General features: G+C 40.4%; 1 protein-coding gene across 3 annotated transcripts in view; it reads right to left on the bottom strand.

The window, feature by feature from the left end:
* CD96 (CD96 molecule) overlaps positions 1–19,603 on the bottom strand; it is a 41,167-nt gene extending 21,564 nt beyond the window's left edge. For all 3 annotated transcript variants that reach the window (XM_077820897.1, XM_077820888.1, XM_077820879.1), the window contains exons 1-5: positions 19,466–19,603; positions 15,374–15,805; positions 8,072–8,184; positions 6,215–6,437; positions 2,377–2,432 (exon numbers count right to left, since the gene is read on the bottom strand). In XM_077820897.1, the coding sequence (XP_077677023.1) occupies positions 2,377–2,432; positions 6,215–6,437; positions 8,072–8,184; positions 15,374–15,805; positions 19,466–19,532 (891 nt within the window). In that variant the 5' untranslated portion in view covers positions 19,533–19,603. The remainder of the gene's footprint in view (positions 1–2,376; positions 2,433–6,214; positions 6,438–8,071; positions 8,185–15,373; positions 15,806–19,465) is intronic.
* Positions 19,604–19,958: the final 355 nt, after the last annotated feature.

Genomic DNA, 19,958 nt, shown 5'->3' on the forward strand with positions numbered 1-19,958 from the left:
ACTCCCAAGCATATGACACATTTACCCCTAACTGGGTTTTGTGGCAGCCAACAAAAGGCAAAGACTGGGTAGACCTGAAGATTGGACTAACCTCTCTCTAGAGGGGGGGGGCCTCCACATTGGGGCATAGACATATCAATGGACAGTGAGCATGTGGAGCCTCACCATGCCAATGCTGCCTGTGTGTTGCACTAGATTAATTTTGTTTTAACATTTTGAAGTGCTAAAGGAAGCTCAGCTTTCTTCTACTTTAAAAGTAAGAAGTTTGTTTTATTATGGGGTAGTCACACACTACATGTCCATCCCTTCTGAAGAAAGCAAAGCATGTAAGTTGACTCCAAATGCATCACAATGGTTACAAACCACACATTAAGGATAGAGATTGACATATTTTTCTTGTCATAAGTCATCTCTGAAATCATGCTGTAATTGATATTTTTCCTTCTGTTCTCCCCACAGCCCTTTGTCCTTCCTTTACTATGATCTCATTTATCAGTGCTTCTTAATGGCAAGTCCCAATTTGCTGTCCAGACTGGATTTTATTCCTTTTGGGGGGCTAAAACAGAGGAGGAAGGTGTTCAATATTTGGATGAGGAGAAGAAGAGTTAAAATCTCTTGAACATAAGCAGAATAGTGCAAATGAGACTGTGGTATTGAAAATTCAGCACTGAAATAGGTCATGGGGGAAATTATGACAGTTCTATGCTCTGTGTCTGATATATGGCTAATCTGAAAGCAGGATGGATGTGGTTTATGTCGCTTTTGTCTGCTGATAGCCTTTCATAGAAAAAACAGACTTCAGATCACAGAACTTATTTCAGGTGTCTACTGATCAAAAGGCTAAATTTGGCTGGTCAAAAACTATGCGGACAGATTTCATGACAATGCTGTCACCAGTTGGTCATCAGGCGACTGATCCATTTTATACTAAATATGATCTGAGCTGTAAGATTTGGGTAAAGATTCTGAACATCCATAATTCTGAGTGTATTTCCTCTGCTGATAATGTAAGCCATGTGCCCAAGCTACATTACTGTTGGCAGAGGGTAGTGATAGATGGAGAAATGAGAGGTGTGCCTTAGAAACTCAACAGGGCTGCCATTAGGCAATGAGTGTGGCAATTTGAGACACAGGATGCACTTTTCAAATAGAGATTGTGCAAAGGTGGTATTGTGTCACCTCTACACAGACACCTCCACCTTAATCTTGGGGGTAGCCAGGGCTGGTCGGAGCCCAAGAGAAGTTAGAGCAGCTAAAGGGCTGTTTCAAGTTGCACTGGCTGGTAAAAAAGCCCCAGGGGGACTGTTGCATAACTGGAAACAACTTGAGTGCAAAGTGGAATTTCAGCATTACAGCTCCTTTTAAAATATACTGATTCTACAGCCACTTTTGCCTAGCTGTGCTCAGTGACATGGCAAAAATGCTATTTCATGTCTTTAGGCAGTATTACTCCCAGCAAGCTCGCGCCTGCAGTTCATACAATCAACTGGCTTTCCAGGAATCTATCCATGCGGGAAGACAATCTCCCTGCCTCCTTCCACCATCAGGTAACAGAAGGAAATGTGATTGGCTAACACAATAATTGAGTTATGAGTTTTCTATAATTGGAACATAGCTGTTGCAAGGACCTACGGTTTGGCTTAAAATCTCGTAGCTGGGGAAAAACAGCAGCCTTATCTCAATCAATCAATCTAGTGACAATTTCATCAGGCAGGCTTGCTGAAATTCTTCTTTGGCCCAAGTGGCCCACTAGCAAAGGATTTGGTTTTGCATTTTGTCTATTTTTCACAAGCTTACTGGTTCGGTTATCTCCGATTTTGTTCATGCTCATCTCCCCTTATCCTACGCCCGCAAAGGCCAGGCACAATTGTTCCCAACAGTAAACAACAAACTTTGGTATTTTGCCTCATCTCATTTTTACCCTACCAACAATCAGTTTTAATCAACCATTAGTAGCTAATTATTCAAGTGATTTGGGGAGCTTCCACCAGTTCCCCTGTGAGGCTGTTCCACAGCTGAATAGAGCTCTCTATAAAAACATTTTTCCTGATAAACAGTCTCAATTTTCCTTTGTTCAGTTTCTTATCACCAAAACTGCTAGTAATACCCCCTTGGACCATCCTCAAAAACTCCCTCCTTGATGCGTATGAAGGTGCAGTCAAGCATCAACATACTTACGCCTGCAAAAATGTTCTGGGATCTTTTACAATCAGTAGCAGGCAATAGTTGTGCTTGATGTCTAGTTTAAGCACACAGCTCCAAACCAATAAGCTGGTTCATGAATAGCTCAGATGAACGAACATGAATACTGAACTTAAATCACTGATGTGACTTCCTGTGGTCCCTGAGCATTCTGTCAATTTTAAAATCACTCACCTCCTCTATGCTCCCATTGGAACTATTTTGGAGGGCAATGGAGATTTCCGGTTTGGCTGAAAAGCAAATAAAATACATGTTAACAAAACTGACAGCAATCACCAAAGTAATTTAGCTTCTTACAAGAGTCTTAGTATTGTTTTTCCTAAAATTGATACCAAGATCAACATATGCCTTTTTATAATGACATGTGTGGTTAGTACACACTAAATACTGAAGAAGAGGGGAAGAGGCCGACACTTGTAATTGCTACTTCTAGTATATCCTAAGATCTGTATCGTATCTTACTGTTTTTAATTATCCTAGTATCTGAGACATTTGTACCCAAGAAATTAGTTCATAACACCTTATATACAGAATGATGATGGTCATAGCCACAGGAGGAGGAAGACTAGGAGTTTTTTCTCGCCGTCAATGTGTTTCATTTGAGTACAGGTGACTATACTAACATGAGCTTGCATATATTTTTAATGTCTAAATGAATTTTTTTTTCTTCTTAAAACAAGTTGCTGAACGATCATTCAAAAATAAAAGGTGCATTCTGACACCAGTGAATGTTCAGGTCACTAATAATGTCTAAGGACTTATTAGTTTAGTTACCAACCCTTCAGACAGATTGTGGCTAGTGAACAATGAACCTCAAAAGATTTGGACTAAACCCCCCAAAATTAAATGCTTATCTCAACCTTACCTTACTCTCTAGCCCTCTTTTGGCTGCAAAACTGGACTAGAAATCTCAGGTAACCAAGGGTTTATTCTGAGAATTTCGGTTCTTCCTATTTCCTGCCTACAGCTTTCCAGATTTCAGCTGTGTTGCCTTTGCTCTCTATCACAAAATGTTTGCCCAGGTCACCTCTATAGCACCACAGCACTACTTCACTGAGGAATTCTGCCCACATCTGTCTGTCACATCAGAGTAATGCAAAGCTGTTCTGTTCAGATCAATTCATCCATAACTGTGGCTTTCTTTCGTCACATCTTATTGCTTTTGGAATCTTTGGCATGTGTGTTTTGCTGACTTATTTTACTTGGACTGGCTCAGGTTTTAGTTTCAGGGGTTTGGGTGTTTGCTTGTGTTGTATGTGACATGTTGTGGGTGTTATTTGTGGTTTGTTGGGTTTTTTGGAGGGGTTCTCGCTATTGTCTCCAGATACTGTACTGGAAAGCTGGTGCTTTCAGATATTCTGCTTCTTACCCTAGCTTTAACTAGGCAGCACAGCGGAATGAACAACAATGGGCTGGGAAGAAAACAGCCACACTTTTTCAAACCTCAGAAATGTTGAGCATTGGATGAATATTAAGCCAGAATTTATTATATCTTAGCCATTTTTGCGCACTCCTCTTGTATGTATTTATTTTAAATCACAGCTGGACAATTTTTTCCCCAAGTCCATGTTGGTTTCTGGCCATGCTATTTTCTCCATTTCATGATATGTTTGGTGCACAACTATTCAATCCTGCATCTACGGGAAAAGGAATTGGAAGATCTAAGGTCTTTTCCATCTAACTTCTAAGCTTCTATTAATTGTTTGGCATCCATTTAGCTTTCTAGGATCTTTACAGATGTTTCGGGACCAGGAAGAATTCAGTATCTAGCACAGTGATTTCTGCTGTTGGACTTGTCAATCATTGGCAAGTTGAGACTTGAAAAATAACAGTTCTCACTAACTTAACTCAGCGCACTCAGTTTGAGAAAAGGCATGTTCACTAAGCACATAGTTCCAAAAGTCTTCTGTTAACCCCTGCCTCATAATTGCTTATTGACGTTTTACAGGGGGCTAGAAAAATCCATCAGGTCCCTGACTTTGCTTTTATATCATATCTTATTTGAACTGTAACATAGACCCAATATAACACTTAATTGCTATCACTGACTCTTACACACAGGGTCACAGTCTCTACTATGCCAAGTTAAAACGGGACACAGCAGTGAGATAGGGAGGGTTGTTAGGGAGAAAGCTACAGCTCCCTCATTCTCTGTCCAGCTCCAGTGCAGTATCCATAGCGGAGGGTCTGATGCAACCTGAGATGGCTAGTTGTCATCCCCAAGTGACCATATGAGGTCTGAGGACTGCTGAATCGGTGTGCTATGGGCACTCCCCCTGCTTGCCCCTCCCCAGCTCCTATGCTAGGATGAATGATGCCTATTAGGAACTCTTTGACACCGGGGTAGTCTCAACAATAATTGTATTCAGTCTCTGCTCCTTCTGTACCGCTGCTGGACAGGGTGCATCCCATAGTATTGTATACAGCACGTATACTGACACTGCACTTGGGTATTAAAAATATAGACATACACATGCACCATAGTGGAGGAGAAAGGAGAGTGAACACTAGTCATTTCACCTGATAAAATATCAGGGGAAAGAGAAGCAAGCTGCAGTCCCTGTGACCTGCACTCTATTTTCCTTCTGAACATGTGTGACTAAGATTTGAGAGACCTCAAGTCATCTTCTGAATCCCCCTCCATCTTTTCTGCTGACTGGGGACCAGGAGGGGAAGAGTGCCCAAGACAGAAGCTATCTAAGGCAGTCTAATGGCTAGGGATTGGGCTGAGGCTACTACAGGGCCCTCAAAGAGCATAGCACAGCACAGCACAAGGTTTTGGTTTGTCTAGTTTGTGCTGAAGTCTGCTCTGCTTCTGCCCCCTCCCATTTCCTGCTAACATGCTGGTGTACGTGTCTCTGTGCACAGCCACCCCGACACAAGTTTACATGAACAGCGAGCAAAGGATATTAATGTCTAACTTATCATACGCAGAACAAGGGGCTATTCTAATTGCAGTGGTTTCAATACTTTTCAGTGCTCAAGGGTCTATCCAGATTACACTAATTATTTGTCAAACGTCCCTTTTTAAACTTAAAAGCCATTTCTGACTCACACAAGCGCAAGGGGAAATCTCAGACCATCAACTTCTATTTTTGTGTCTCACCTCAGCGTGTGACAGCCCCAAAGAGTTTCCTTTTTCAAAAAATATTGCTTCCTGCTGAATCTTTGCATTCTGGGCATCAGCCCGGTGTGAGATGTGTTGGAGACTCCTGAGAGCCAGTGGTTATATAATGGATATGTGGACAGCCCCTCCACTCGCTGCTCATTCATTTTAGCAACCCTGGAGTTGTACCTTCCAAGAGTCAGTGGACTATAAGCAGATTAATCACTCTCACAACTCCCCAGGTCTTTGACACAGCAAACAATGCTGTCCACTTGTACTTCAGCAGTTTCCAAGCAGACTTCCTACACTATTTCAAACAGAACAGAGCAAGATTTGATAAAATAGTTATATGGGATGCCTCATTTTGTGGGTGCCCAGTCTGTGACAACTCAAAGGGTTCCGATTTTCAGAGGGTGGGTGGATCAGTAATTTTCTGAGAATCAGGCCCTTTTAATGTGTTTCAGGTGAGGCATAAAAAAAAAAAAATGACGCACCCAAAATCACTAGTTACTTACTAAAATCTTAGCCGTGATATATAATTGAACTGATCACAAGCCAATAAGGGCTACACTTTTATATGATCTCAGTAACAAGGGCACAATGAGCTTGACTGTGAAAGTGCATGAATGCCCAACTGTTACCAAACTTGCACATACAGATGAGCTACTTACACACCTGTTTGCATGTTGACTGTCTATTTGTATACCCAGTAAGGTACTTTCCACAGATGCTTTCCTCAGTGTTGCAGGTGCTGGCACCAGATACTGGAAATTTGGCCTTAAGTGTTTGTTAAGAAATGTGGGTTTATTCTCTGAAGTAATTCACAAGAACAAAATGGCTGTCTGCGTAGCATGAATCAGAAGTCTTTATAATGCAAAAAAGGAAGAGTCGTCATAAACTGCTTACCAAATACTTTCACTTTGGTGATGTTCGTCAGGATTCTTTCAGGATGGTACATCACACGACAAGAGAACACCTTGCCATCGTCAACCATTTTGATTGGGGAAATCTTTAGTGCATTGTCTGGACCTAGCTGAATTCTTTCCTTATACAATAGGCTGTAAGTCTTATTCACATCCTGGTGGTAGAACTCTTTGATAAGAGTTGTTTCTTCACGTCCATATTCCCCCTGTTTAAAACACAGACAGATATTTCTTCCAGTCACAAACTCCTCCCTCCCTCCATCACAACCATTTCCTTCTCACCTTCTTTGAGTCAAAGCCTCAGGGATCAATCTAGGGTTGCAACATTAAGCTTAGCACTTTTCATATAGCCTTTTCAATTCCTGGATCTCTGGGCGCATCACAGAAATGGTCATGATCTCCATTTTACATAGGGAGGAAATAGACACAGAGTAGCTGGCTGACGAGCTTATGATCAAGTCTTCTGAATTGTAGTCCTGAGGCTTAGACAGGAACCATACTGTGTCCTTCCCACCTACAGCTACCCTTCCACACAGTGTTAAGCAACTTTAGCACATTTAAGACTAGAGAAAAATTAGAGACTTCTCTTAATCTTTTGATTTTTTTTAAAATTTCTAGTTGCACCCAACTAACTGAAAAGCTGAACTTCATCATCTTCTTTTGATTCCTGTATGCCAGAGCTAGTAGCAATGCCTAGAGTTAAGACTGAGTCCCTTTCTCTGTGTGTTTGTACACATACAATCCCAACATGTGCCATATATTTGCACATTCTGAAATGCAGAACTTTTGCTCTTTTTTTCCAATTCATAGTTTGAATTAACATCACCAAATATAAATTAGCACAATATGCAGACTTGCCCTACAAAATTTCTAAGTTTAGGATAAATGTAGTACAAAGAAGAGGAGATCCAAACTGATAGCCAAAGGGGACAGAGCCACTAGAGAAAATAAAAGTTATGCTTATATTTGAAGGTCAGATTAACAAAGACACTATCAATTAGAGCTTTTCAAGAGTAACAGGTGCCAACAGATATAAACCTCAAAAAGAGCAAACAAGGTACAGAAATTAATGAGCAATGCCAAGGACATAGTTTGCTCATCTTCATCTCTGAACTACTGAAAGTAATTACAAGACAAAGTTGGAAAAAATACAGAGATTCCTGCGAAAAGTAACTGCAATGCAAAAAATAACTTGTTCAGCTCAAAGCCAAGAGCTTCTAAATTTGTTTTGTATGTGGTTTCACATGTCTAAGCAACTGTTTGAGAGCTGTTTTGTTCTCCCCATTTTCAAATTGAAAGTTAGCAGCGAGCAAAAATACCCATATGTAGTCTCACATTCTATTTCTGAAATCACCAGACACATTACTTATCAAACAACCAGGAGCAGTTCAGATAACCCTGAATGATGTTGAACATTTGGTAGTGCTCAAACAAATTAAGAATTTAACAACTTTAAAAAAAAAAGATGCAGAGGGTTTTTTGGTTTTGTTTTTAATTTGGTCATTCAATTTACCAATTTCACTACCCTTTCCAACACTCTTTTTGGTTTCATTTATTTTGTGAAAAATTAAACCACCATAGCCATGTTTTTTCTTTGTTTTCAAACACACTGTTTCCGGTGATATGTATGCTGCTTGTCAACTGTGGAGACACTGCATTTCTAGCTTTTCCTCCCTGTTGTCACAGTCTGATGTTTTCTCAGGTACTGAAATTACCTATACCTTTTGTCTAACAAACCTTTACTTTAACTGTTTGCAGTCCCCTGTGCAAAGTATAACATTTCTATTTGCTATGTTTTTTCCTTACTTTTTAACCAATAATGGAGGGTAGTTATACTTACCATTAGCCATTTCAAAGGATACTTGGACAAATTTACAGAAGTCATGTTCTCAAGGCATGGAATTTCCAGTGTTTCGTTTAATAGCACTTCCACCACCCCATAGTGCTTCTCATCTTTTACAATTGTAGCAAAAAGCAAGAAGAACAAAGAAAATGATTAGCACAATATGTGGTGTGCTCTAAAACAAAACATGCATTGCTCTGCTGTTCCTATGCTATTGATTCCATAGAATAGGCACTATTTTAAAAAAAAATTGGTTAAAATACTTCCAAAGCACAATAATCTTTTAAAGACTTATTTGCTAACTGAAAACCACGGTCCCAATTCTACAAGCAACCCTATACCTGAAAGTTCCATTGAGTTTAACAGGAATATTGTAATGGAGTACTTGCAAAAGAAATTCCGCTAGTTGTAGAATCAAGATTTACTCTCAGGAGGGAAACTTGGAAAGGAGGGGGAAAAATGAGTTTGTTCCCTTCCTTCTGAGACACGTAAGAGTCTGAAATTTCCAATTTCTTCTACTGGAATAAACCTTAACACTAATTTTCCCATCTTTGGTACTTTTCATCTGAGATGCTCAAGGAGCTTTACAAACATTGACTAAGCTTTGCACCATCTCATGTGAGTGAAGTATACTCCCTGTTTTACTGATGAGGAAAGAGACAGAGGCATTAAGCGAGTTGATCCAGGTCACACAGACAGTGGCACAGCTGGAAATGGAGCACAAAACTCCTAAAACCCCATCCTTTTTCTACCATTGAGTCTCCTTTTTTAAAACAATCATGCTGGGTTATTTTCCTTCCAATAACGTCTTTGCCCAGGAAAGTTTTGTTTAGTAATCACACAACAAAATTTAGATATGGATGCAACAGTCTGAGCGCACATTCCCTCTCCCGTAACAGCAGTATGCTTCAAATAGTAATAACTAGGGCTGTCAAGCAATTAAAAAATTTAATCGTGATTAATCGCACTGTTAAAGAATAATAGAACACCATTTATTTAAGGTTTTTTTGGATGTTTTCTACATCTTCAAATATATTGATTTCAATTACCACACAGAATACAAAGTATACACTGCTCAATTATTATTTTTTATTACAAATATTTACATGGTAAAAAACAAAAGAAATATTATTTTTCAGTTCACTTAATATAAGTACTGTAGTGCAATCTCTTTACTGTGAAAGTGCAACTTACAAATGTAGAATTATGTACCAAAAAACTGCTAAAAAATAAAACAATGTAAAACTTTAGAGCCTACAAGTCTACTCAGTCCTACTTCTTGTTCAGCCCATCGCTCAGACAAAAAAGTGTGTTTACATTTGCAGGAGATAATGCTACCAGCTTCTTATTTACAATGTCACCTGAAAGTGACAACAGTTGTTGCATGGCACTGTTGTAGCTGGCGTCGCCAGATGCGCTCAAGATTCATATATGCCTTCATGTTTCAACCACCATTCCAGAGGACATGCGTCCATGCTGATGACAGGTTCTGCTTGATAACCATCCATAGGAGTGAGGACTGATGCATGTTCATTTTCATCATCTGAGTCAGATGCCACCAGCAAAAGGTTAATTTTTCTTTTTTGGTGGTTCGGCTCTGTCATTTCTGCATTGGAGTGTTGCTCTTTTAAGACTTCTGAAAGCATGCTCCACACCTCGTCCCAATCAGATTTTGGAAGGCAATTCAGATTCTTAAACCTTGGATTGAGTGCTGTAGCTATCTTTAGAAAGCTCATATTGGTACCTCCTTCATGTTTTGTCAAATATGAGGTGAAAGCATTCTTAAAACAAACAACATGTGCTGGGTCATCATCTGAGATTCCTGTAACATGAAATATATGGCCAAATGCAGGTAAAACAGAGCAGGAGACATACAATTCTCCCCCAAGGAGTTCAGTCACAAATTTAATAAACACATTTTTTTTTTAACGAGCGTCATCATCATGGAAGCATGTCCCCTGGAATGGTGGCCAAAGCATGAAGGGGCATACGAATTATTTAGCATATCTGGCACGTAAATAACTTGCAATGCCAGTTTACAAAAAAGTCATGCAAATGCCTGTTCTCACTTTCAGGTGATATTGTAAATAAGAAGAGGGCAGCATTATCTCCTGTAAATGTAAACAAACTTGTTTGTCTCAGCGATGGGCTGAATAAGAAGCAGGACTGAGTGGACTTGTAGGCTCTAAAGTTTTACATTGTTTTGTTTTTTGAGTCCAGTTATGTAACAATATATCTACATTTGTAAGTTGCACTTTCACAATAAAGAGATTGCACTACAGTACTTGTATGAGGTGTGACAAAGCTCCTCCTCTGCCTTGGTGGGTCCTGCGCTTATTGGCGGATTTGCTCACCTCAGAGGTTCACGGAAGCTCTCAGTTTGGCCACTTTCATGGCTCAAATCTGCTGTTCATTCAGTTAGCCTCATCACTGGCCAGCATGGGGAAAAGGAAGAACAATAATTCCCTGCAGTCTCTGCTGATCCACCTAGTCGATCAGGGAACAGGCCAGAGACCTTCCCCTCTGGTGGAACCCACAGTCCGGTTCAACTCCTCCGGTATCAAGTAGGGAGTTGGGAGGATTTGGGGGGAACCCGGGCCCACCCTCTACTCTGTGTTCCAGCCCAGGGCCCTGTGGATTGCAGCTGTCTACAGTGGCTCGTGTAACAGCTGTGTGACAGCTCCAACTCCCTGGGCTACTTCCCCATGGCCTTCTCCCAACACCTTCTTTATTCTCACCACAGGACCTTCCTCCTGATGTCTGATAATGCTTGTACTTCTCAGTCTTCCAGTAGTACACCTTCTCACTCTTAGCTTCTTGTCCTTCTTGCTCCCAGCTCCCCGCACGCACACCACAAACTGAAGTGAGCTCCTTTTTAAACTCCAGTGCCCTGATTTGCCAGCCTGTCTTAATTGATTCTGGCAGCTTCTTGATTTGCTGCAGGTGTCCTAATTAGCCTGCCTGCCTGAATTGTTTCCAGAAAGTTCCTGATTGTTCTGGAACCTTCCCTGTTACCTTACCCAGGGAAAAGGGACCTACTTAACCTGGGACTAATATATCTGCCTTCTATCACTCTCCTGTAGCCATTTGTCCTGATCCTTTCACAGAGGTGAATTGAAAAATATTATTTCTTTTATCATTTTTACAATGCAAATATTGGTAATAAAAATAATAATATAAAGTGTGCAGTGTACATTTTGTATTCTGTGTTGTAATTGAAATAAATATATTTGAAAATGTAGAAAAACATCCACAATATTTAATAAATTTCAATTGGTAGTCTATTGTTTAACATTGTGATTAAAAGTGTGATTAATCTCAATTAAATTTTTTAATCGCAATTAATTCCTTTAATTAAGTTGGGCTGTCGATTAATCACAGTTTAGTAAAAACCAAGTGTCTGCACTCAGCTTCTTTCCCTGCATTATTTTCCACCCTAGTGTCCCCACTCAAGGCTGAAATACAGGCATTAAAAGGTAGAGCAATTATATAACTAACTAAATACAAATGTGGATTAAGAAATGCCATCAAACACAAGCTGCTTTTTTTTTTTTTTTTTTTAAAGCTGAAGCTCTGCTCTGATGTACAGAAGTCAGACACCCATGCTGGTTTATCAGTGTCCTTGGATATAATTCCTGTGTGGTGCTGCTGGATTGTCTGCAGGACCCGGTGGGGTGGATGGGATTGCTGAAGGTTAACTCCATTTGCTCTTCACAAGGAGACCTCAGAAGGTTCTGAAGATTCACTGCTCATCCTTCCTGAGGCTGTGCAATGCAAGGTCATCAAACCAGGTGCTATTCTGTTGTCTCTCTTGTTCCCCATGTATCAGGGGCCACTAAGAGGGGACTGACATATTTCAGTCTGCAGTATCAGTATCAGAACAGACTACTGTCAACTCTATTGCTTCTCTTAGATTCTGTTATCTTTGCATTTGGATGAAACCCAGATAGTTTAGGATCAATCCAGGCAATACAAAGGCAACGCTAGTAGACAGGAAAAAGCATATTGTAGAAATGATAGGGATAAATCTGCTCCTTATACTTTGGTATATCATCACAGACTCTTATCTGTTCTAACGACAATGGCCCACTGAATCTTTATGACTAATCACGGGGTTTGCAGTTCTCCATTCTAGTAAGGATTTTGCCCATTTATCCATGCCCTTGTCACCTCCAGGCTGATGAATGATATACAGTTTACTTTGCAATGTCTTTGAAGGCCACCTGGAAATGTTAGCTAGTACAAAATGTGGCCTTCTGCCTTTGCTATGGGAAGGCAATAGTGCACGCTGACTAGAAGCTCTTCAGCTCTAGAACTAGATTCCACTAGTAGATTCATCAAAGCCTACATCTAGCTCACATGATAGTGTGCTAGACTAGTTTTTTGCTTTTCCTCAGTCAGAGGTTCTTAATCTACGTGGGCTTTCTGTGGCTGACAGTTGTCAGTAATGACAACACTCAGATCTGGAAATGAAGCACAGCGTTACAGGTGGCGAGCAGCCCTTGTCATGAAGGCTCTGATTTGCAACCCTCAGAATATTCTGCGGGAAGCTCAAAAGAGGAAGCAGTTGTATGTATTTCAATGCGGGAAGGATCACTCCAAATGGTAAATGTCACTATCACTGCATTACAAAAGAGCACTGATCAGCTTTGCACAATAGTCCAGAAAGGGGAAATGGAGTGAATCTTTAACTTCTCAAGTATGTAGTACGGCAAAACTGTCTGGGTGAGTCAGCAGATAAGTTACATGTCATGCAGCAGGCTACAGGCGGTGAGGTTTAAGTAAGGTCAGTAGACAAACAGGAGAGCTATTTAAAAGATAAATTCTTGACACAGGAGGTATTTTTGCAGACTGCCTCTCTGCATTCTCACAGTCCTGTGTCAACAGCTCTATTTTCCCTGAAGTTCTTTGATTCAGTTCTCTAGTAACAAACTGTCTGCTACGGTCCTATGTGATCGCCATTCACCCTTTTTGTCTCCCTTAAAATATACATCGGAAATAGGCATATTGATAAATGTAGTAATATGTTTGGTTTGCTCTGGTAGGGGTAGAGCACCGCTTGCTGGTTTGTGCCATTGCTGCAAAAAGCCAGTTCGAAACTCACTGAACGTGAACAATAGTTGTCCTCAATTTAACCTATGTAGAATGGTAATGCTAATGCTGGGCAGGTCTGCATCAGCAAGGAGAAAGGCTTCATTTCTTTAAGAAGGAGAGAGAAAACCCAGCACAATTAATAAGCTTATAGTCAAATGCTCCTCTAGCGTATTCCCTTCATTTCCTCCACCCAGTGCTCTCCACACTGTCGGGCTGTACCATAGCCATGGCACGGAAGCCGAACTTTCTGTCTCACAAGGGTGTCAGAAGTGCCCCTTGACTATAGCACAGAGTACTGTTGTACACTGTTGCTTACTGTTTCACAGTGGCTGGTGGATTTATAACCTCTAATTTTCACTCATTCATTATTAACATTCTTTATAGAGGCTCACTTCTCTTTCCTAGCTTATTTGATCTGTCTTTTACTGTTAGTCAAATGGCAAGAAGATCCCTAAAGAAGAGACTATGTGGTAACTCCAAGGAACCTCCTGCGCCCACGAGTTAAGATGGAATTTTCTTAATGAACCAACATTTGCTATTTCAACCCTAGTATTCATATCTTTGATCCAGAGCAATAGTTTGTCCGTGTTTGTTTCAGCAAGTTCATGAGGATGGGTTTCTTGGGACTGGTCAGCCCAGATGTAAGTCCATGAAAATTAAAAACAAATGTGAGATACTCAAAGCCACATTCTACATATGTAATCATTGTAACAATTTCACACTGGAGACTCCGAGTTTCAGCTCGCACATCGCAGCGTATGTGCCTTTTTGGTAAAAGATCTAACTTAGGGCCAAATTCTAAAGCTATTGAGTCAACAGTATTTGCCCTTAGGGCTGTTAGGTGGCCCTTAATGCAGCAGCTGCCATTCTGTTTTGTGGCTGTTTTCTATCCTATGCAAGGACAAACATGTCACTATCTTTTACCTTCCCTATACCCTTCAAACACTCCTGAAAGCCTGCATGCACATGAATGCAGCACACAGGAGAACAAGTACAACAAGACATGTAGTGCCCAAGCAATGGCAAATCACTGTCATTTTCCCTGTTTCATTTCTGTAGTTTGTTAAATACTCGAAATCACATATGTCAGTTGTTTTTTTAAGCAAGCAAGAAAACCCAGCTGTGATGTGAACAACTAAATTCCTTCCTAAAATGAAAATAGTGCAGTTCCTCATTTTTTTCACGTTATCTGAAACCAGGCAAAACTAATGTGATTTCTGATTTTCATTCAAATCAAAAATTTGAGCCAGGTTCCATAACCTTCCAGCAAACTGGACCAAATTTCCTAAGCATCATATTCATGCTTCTGGGTGGAAATCAGGTGGAACTCATTAACCTCATATGGCTCAGAGATGAAACTTGGCAAGTTCAGCAGATTTTAGTTTTTGAGCTAGTTCAAACTCAGGAGTGGTATGAATTCATCCAAAGCAAAACTGGAACCTCTGCATACCAAACCTACTGACCTTCAACAAAACACTTCTCAACATGAACTGAGCTGCCACTCGCATGCAGTCGGCCAGCCCTGCCTTTGCTTCTACTATTTATTCGCTGTTCCTAGGAAGCCTAGTGCAAGTTTGAGAGCTGGCTCAGAACAAGTTTGAATCCCCACTTCCCAAACCTACCCTTAAACTGAGGAAATTAGCTACCCGTAGACATTGCAGCCTGGTGCTCAAGGACACCCAGCATTAATAACACACACATCAGTCTATGGGAACTGAGGATGTTCAGTCCTTCTATTTATCTGTCTCTTTCCTAATAATTTCAACACACAGAGTATAGTATATTTGAAAGACAGGTGTCCTCCATCCCTAGGATGTTGCATGGCCCAGCCCATTTCCCAGTTACCATTCTCTGCCCAGTATTATCATTGTTGTCCCTAATGAACACACATCATCCTTCCTCCCTGTCACTCACCTGGTTCCTTCCATCAACTTGCTCCAATATTCCTGCTCATAAGTTAAATGGTGCTATGCTCCTCACCAGGCAAACTCTTTACATACGGTAAGGAAAGGCATACCAGGCTGTCAGACAACAGCTAAACCAGAGATAGCAAAGTGTCAAGGCAGCAGCAGTACAATACAAGTGCAAATCTGGAATCACAGAGCAAATTGAGCGTAGCCAGGCAAAAGTATTCACATCATTTACTTGTTCTGTTTTTCCCCCTAAGTGTTACCAAAAAACAATAGGGATCTTAATATCACTTACCTTCTGCCTTGATACTAAGATTAATTTCCGCAGCCTTTGTCCCATATGGGTAGGTAGCAAAGCTACACTCATACTGCCCACTGAGTGAGAGACTAACGTTACTCAGGTGTAGACTCCACTGATGGCATTCCACCTGGTTTGCTTTGGCATCATGGGAACTCCAAGTCTTGCTAACATCTACCCAGCAGTGGTGGGGAGTCTCACTGAAAGCCACTGAATAGTTATAATCAGTCTTAGAAAAAGGTAAGTATTTAATGCCATATATAGGGTGATATACAGCTATTCTACTGGGTGGCGTATCATCAATCTTTGACCATTGTGTTTGTGAGACATGGATCCCATCTCCGCTCAGAATGCTGCATTCCAGAGTCACATCGCTGCCAGGGAAAGCATGGACTGCTTCTGTCTTTATAATGGTGCCTTCAAGCTCGCCTTAAAAAGAAACAGAAAAACTGTCAAGTCAAGCAATGCTTATAAACAACCCCCTTTTAAATCTTCTTATCAACTCTGTCTGGTGCCTTCACTAGAAAGAGACACCTATATAAGAAGAAGCTGGGGCCAAAAATACAATAGTGCAATATTAAGTAGAGTGAGAAGGTTTAGCAGTTGACGGAAGTAGTAAATCATGAGTACAGATTCCAGAAAAGGAACTGGAGAAAAAAATAAGCAGTGGCTCAAGCAGCTTGAACAGGATGGGGAGCGCTCATCATACTACACAAAGAGAAAGGGGAGCTTTCAAGTGATATGTAAAGCAGAAGCCAGGACTGCTTATTCCACAGGTCTCTTTGCAAGAACCAAGAAGTAGTGAATCCTGCTTGCTAATTCTGTTTTGCGCAATTGCATTCTGCCTTTTTCAAGGACTCCTGCTCTTTCAATAGGAAAAGGTGTTCTTTTACATGGACCTTGCTAGACAGCTTCTGCATTCCACTGTGGAGGTTGTATTTCAATGTTGGAGCAAGCAGCTTCCTCATGTATGGTTTGTTTATCAGTTTGTTAATTTTCTGAGGCGCTTTGAGGTCCTTTGTGCACTATATAAATACAGAGCTAATGCATTTGTGAAAGGAAAAGAAGTTTTCAGCCTGTTTTTAAATAGTTGCTGCCACAGTGAAATTGACCTTTTCTCTTTCTTTTTCCTCCTGGGGGAAAAGAACTCTGTGATCTATCTCCACTGTCTCTGTTGAGTTCCAAGAGACATAGCATGCAGCATATTCGTATGCATGAAGTTCCCAGGTAGCTATCAACTGATGACGTTACACAGAGCAGTCCCCTACAGCAGAACTCCACTGAACCAAACAACAGTACCATACATTGATCACCGTTTTATCTGAAGTATTTGGCAGTCACAAGAAACTTTCAGAAAAAATGGATGTGTATGAGCACCCTCAGGCGTAGGGCTCACTCCCCCTTATCATTCTCTTTAGCCTCTCCCCATCTTTAAAGAACACCTTGAAAATTCTCACGATGCGTCCCTCCCCCCCTTCCCAAATGGTGTATTTACAGTCAGAGCCAGAGATTTATGACATCTCTCTCCTAAGCTTTTTGTGCCTCCCCACACACTGCAGTCATCACCCTCAAGTCATTTTATTCATTATGAATTTTTAAAGGGAAATTGAAATTTGATTTTATGTTATATGTAACCATGTCAGGAATGGTCTAGATAATACTTAGTCCTGCCATGAGTGCAGGGGACTGGACTAGATGACCTCTCGAGGTCCCTTCCAGTCCTACGATTCTATGTTCTACAGTCCCCTAAATGCCTGTGCAGACCAAGGACATATAATGTAGCAGTGAACTCATTTGTCATTTATGCAGCACTAATAGTGCTCTAGGAACTATATTGACAGCTATAAAGCCAAGATGCAGGCCCTGAAGGGTTTACAGTCTAATACCCCAGTCCTTGTGGGCAGTTCTCTGAACCCACCAGCACCTCATTGCAGAAAAACTGGTTCTCAAATAACCAAAATATGAAACCAAGTGAATAGAGCATGAAAAGCAATGTGACTGAATAGTCAGGTTAAGTGTACTTATCTCCAGAATTTTAATACCCCCCCCATCATGTACATCCTTTACAGTAAAATAAAGGGGCATAAGGTGGACAAGTTAAGATTTAAGTGGAAGATTTGCCTAAATAAAAATCTCAGTACCTGTCCAGTATGATGACTGATCTAAGACCTCTACTTACTAAAGGCATCTGTTATATTCAAGAGGTAGCATCACTTACGTAGTTTCCAGACAGATAACTCGCAACGAAAATTATTTTTAAAAGCACATATTAAGATCAAAGAGCCACATCAAGCAGGAATTTGGGATAAATATTTTAATACTTCAACTTTTTTTTAATTAATTGCTTAACAGCACCAAATTGATGGAGTCCATTTTATTTAAAAGTGTCCTGCAGCTCTCTCTTCTTGGCACTGGAATCTTGCCAATTGTTTTAAAAATTCCAATTTAACCCAACATTAAAAAAAAAAAATAAGATGCCAGTACGTCCATACTTAACCCCTTTTCCTTCAAGATGTTCCACCCATTCAAAGTATCGTGCAGCATGGGGAACTCAGACACTTAAATATAAAGTTGAAGGACTTTGTTGGCACCAGAATAAATCGGTATGCACTGGGCATGATTAAATTTAGGCTGGAAATTAAAAGAAACTTTCTAACTATCAGAGGAGGGAGGTTCTGGAACAGCCTTCCAATTGGAGTTTTGAGGGCAAACAACCTAAGAAGTTCTGAGAAGGAACTTGATAAATTTATGAATGGGATTATATGACAGGGCTGTCTGTAATACTAGGGGACTGGACTAAATGACCCACAAGGTCTCTTCCAGTTCTGTTTTCCTCAGTGGTCTGATTTTTATTAGGGCAGAACACCTGTAGCTGCAGAGAACTTTAATGGGAGTTTAGCCTGGATAAACAACTGCAGGATTTTGCCCTAACTTGTGTTTTGTTGAGATTTAATATGGACAACTGTTTCTCTGTGTGCAATATGGATTTTCATTAGTCATTTTACTTGGCTTTTTTTTATTTTTACCATCATCGATTTCTCTTACATAAGTAGGAAATTTCCCTGACCTGCTCCATCTATATGCAGCCATTAATAAACATAATCAGATACATCTTGCAGTTCCAATTAGGTACCTGGAACATCTTTATTTTTTGAATTGGAAATTGGACTCAAGCCACAACATTCATACGCACACTCGGCCCTGGATTTTAAGTACTCCAAACTTCAGGATGCACAAAAGAAGCATTGAGTTTCAAGCCCCACTCTAATTTTTAACAAGGCTGGTTTTGATTAAGCTCCCCTGATACAGACACAGTTGCTCTCCCTTCTCTAAAGTCTTATTCTAATATTCAAAATGCCTTGCTCTCGGGGTATATCTACATAGGTGTAATTCCCGGCTTGAGTAGAAATATGTATACTAGCTGTGCTTATCTAGCAGTCTAAGAAGAGCAATGTGGCTGCAGCAGCATGGGTAGCAGCTCATGCTAAATATGCAGCCAGGGGGTCCAGGTGGGACTGTACTCAGTCAGCTAACCTGAGCTGGTGTACTTGCTACCATGGTCACATGGCTCTTTTTGATGTGCTAGCTTGAACAGAGCTAGTGTGTGTCTGTCCGTCCGTGCTGGGAATCATACCTACCAGCTGCTGTAGAGACATACGCCCAGCAACAACCTTGTCTTGCAAGCCCGTAATACAGTGCACAGATGGGAAAAAATCTTTCCAGGATTTCCAAGCAGTCAGTATCACGGTTCTGCAATTAATGGTCACATTTCGGAGGGGAGGGGAAGAGGAAGTTAAAAACCCACATAGTTAGGAGGGAAGCTCATTTCTAAAACATATATTCTCCTAAAATGAGTGAGTTCTTTGCAATGAGAGAAACTGTAAAACTGGCTTACAACTTTGAAGAAGTTGGCTTGCTAGTCAGTACATCTAGTTAACATTTAATAGTAGTAATTTGTATCTTACTGTAGCTATGAAAAAGTTGCCTTGAAACATAAAATCAATGTTAGTTTGATTTTTGCCTTAATGTGAAATTTAAAACAGGTTTTTTCCAAATTAAAGAAGCTCAGTCCATAAAACACTTACTTACCAGCAACATGATGTGTTAGGATGAACAAATACAATGCACAGGAAGGCCACCTTTTCTCCATCTTCATCACTTGGTGTTACATTAACATTTCCGTAGTTGTCTTAGTGATTGCTGTAAATGAAGCCAAAACAGTCTGCTTTACGCAAACACATGTCTGATCAACCCAGACACCCCACTCCAGCATGGCTTCAGAGAAGGGCAACGTCAACAGGAAACTGAGGTTTTCACATCTGGTGTGGTAAAATTAGATCTTTACAGAAAAAAACCTTTAAAACCTTTCCGTAAAGATCATGGCTGATTTATTCAAAATATAAACCCTAAATGCTCTCTGAAAATCTATCTAAACTGTAAATTGAAAACCACATCTATTCTACAGCTCACATACAAAACCCAATGCATTGTCTCATTCTCTATACAAAACTCCAGAATGGACACAGTTATTAAGATAAATGTAAACTTCTTGAAAATAGCCTAAGTGTTTAAGAAGTGTGTA

Source organism: Eretmochelys imbricata, chromosome 1, assembly GCF_965152235.1.
Source record: "Eretmochelys imbricata isolate rEreImb1 chromosome 1, rEreImb1.hap1, whole genome shotgun sequence".
Classification (NCBI taxonomy): domain Eukaryota; kingdom Metazoa; phylum Chordata; order Testudines; family Cheloniidae; genus Eretmochelys; species Eretmochelys imbricata.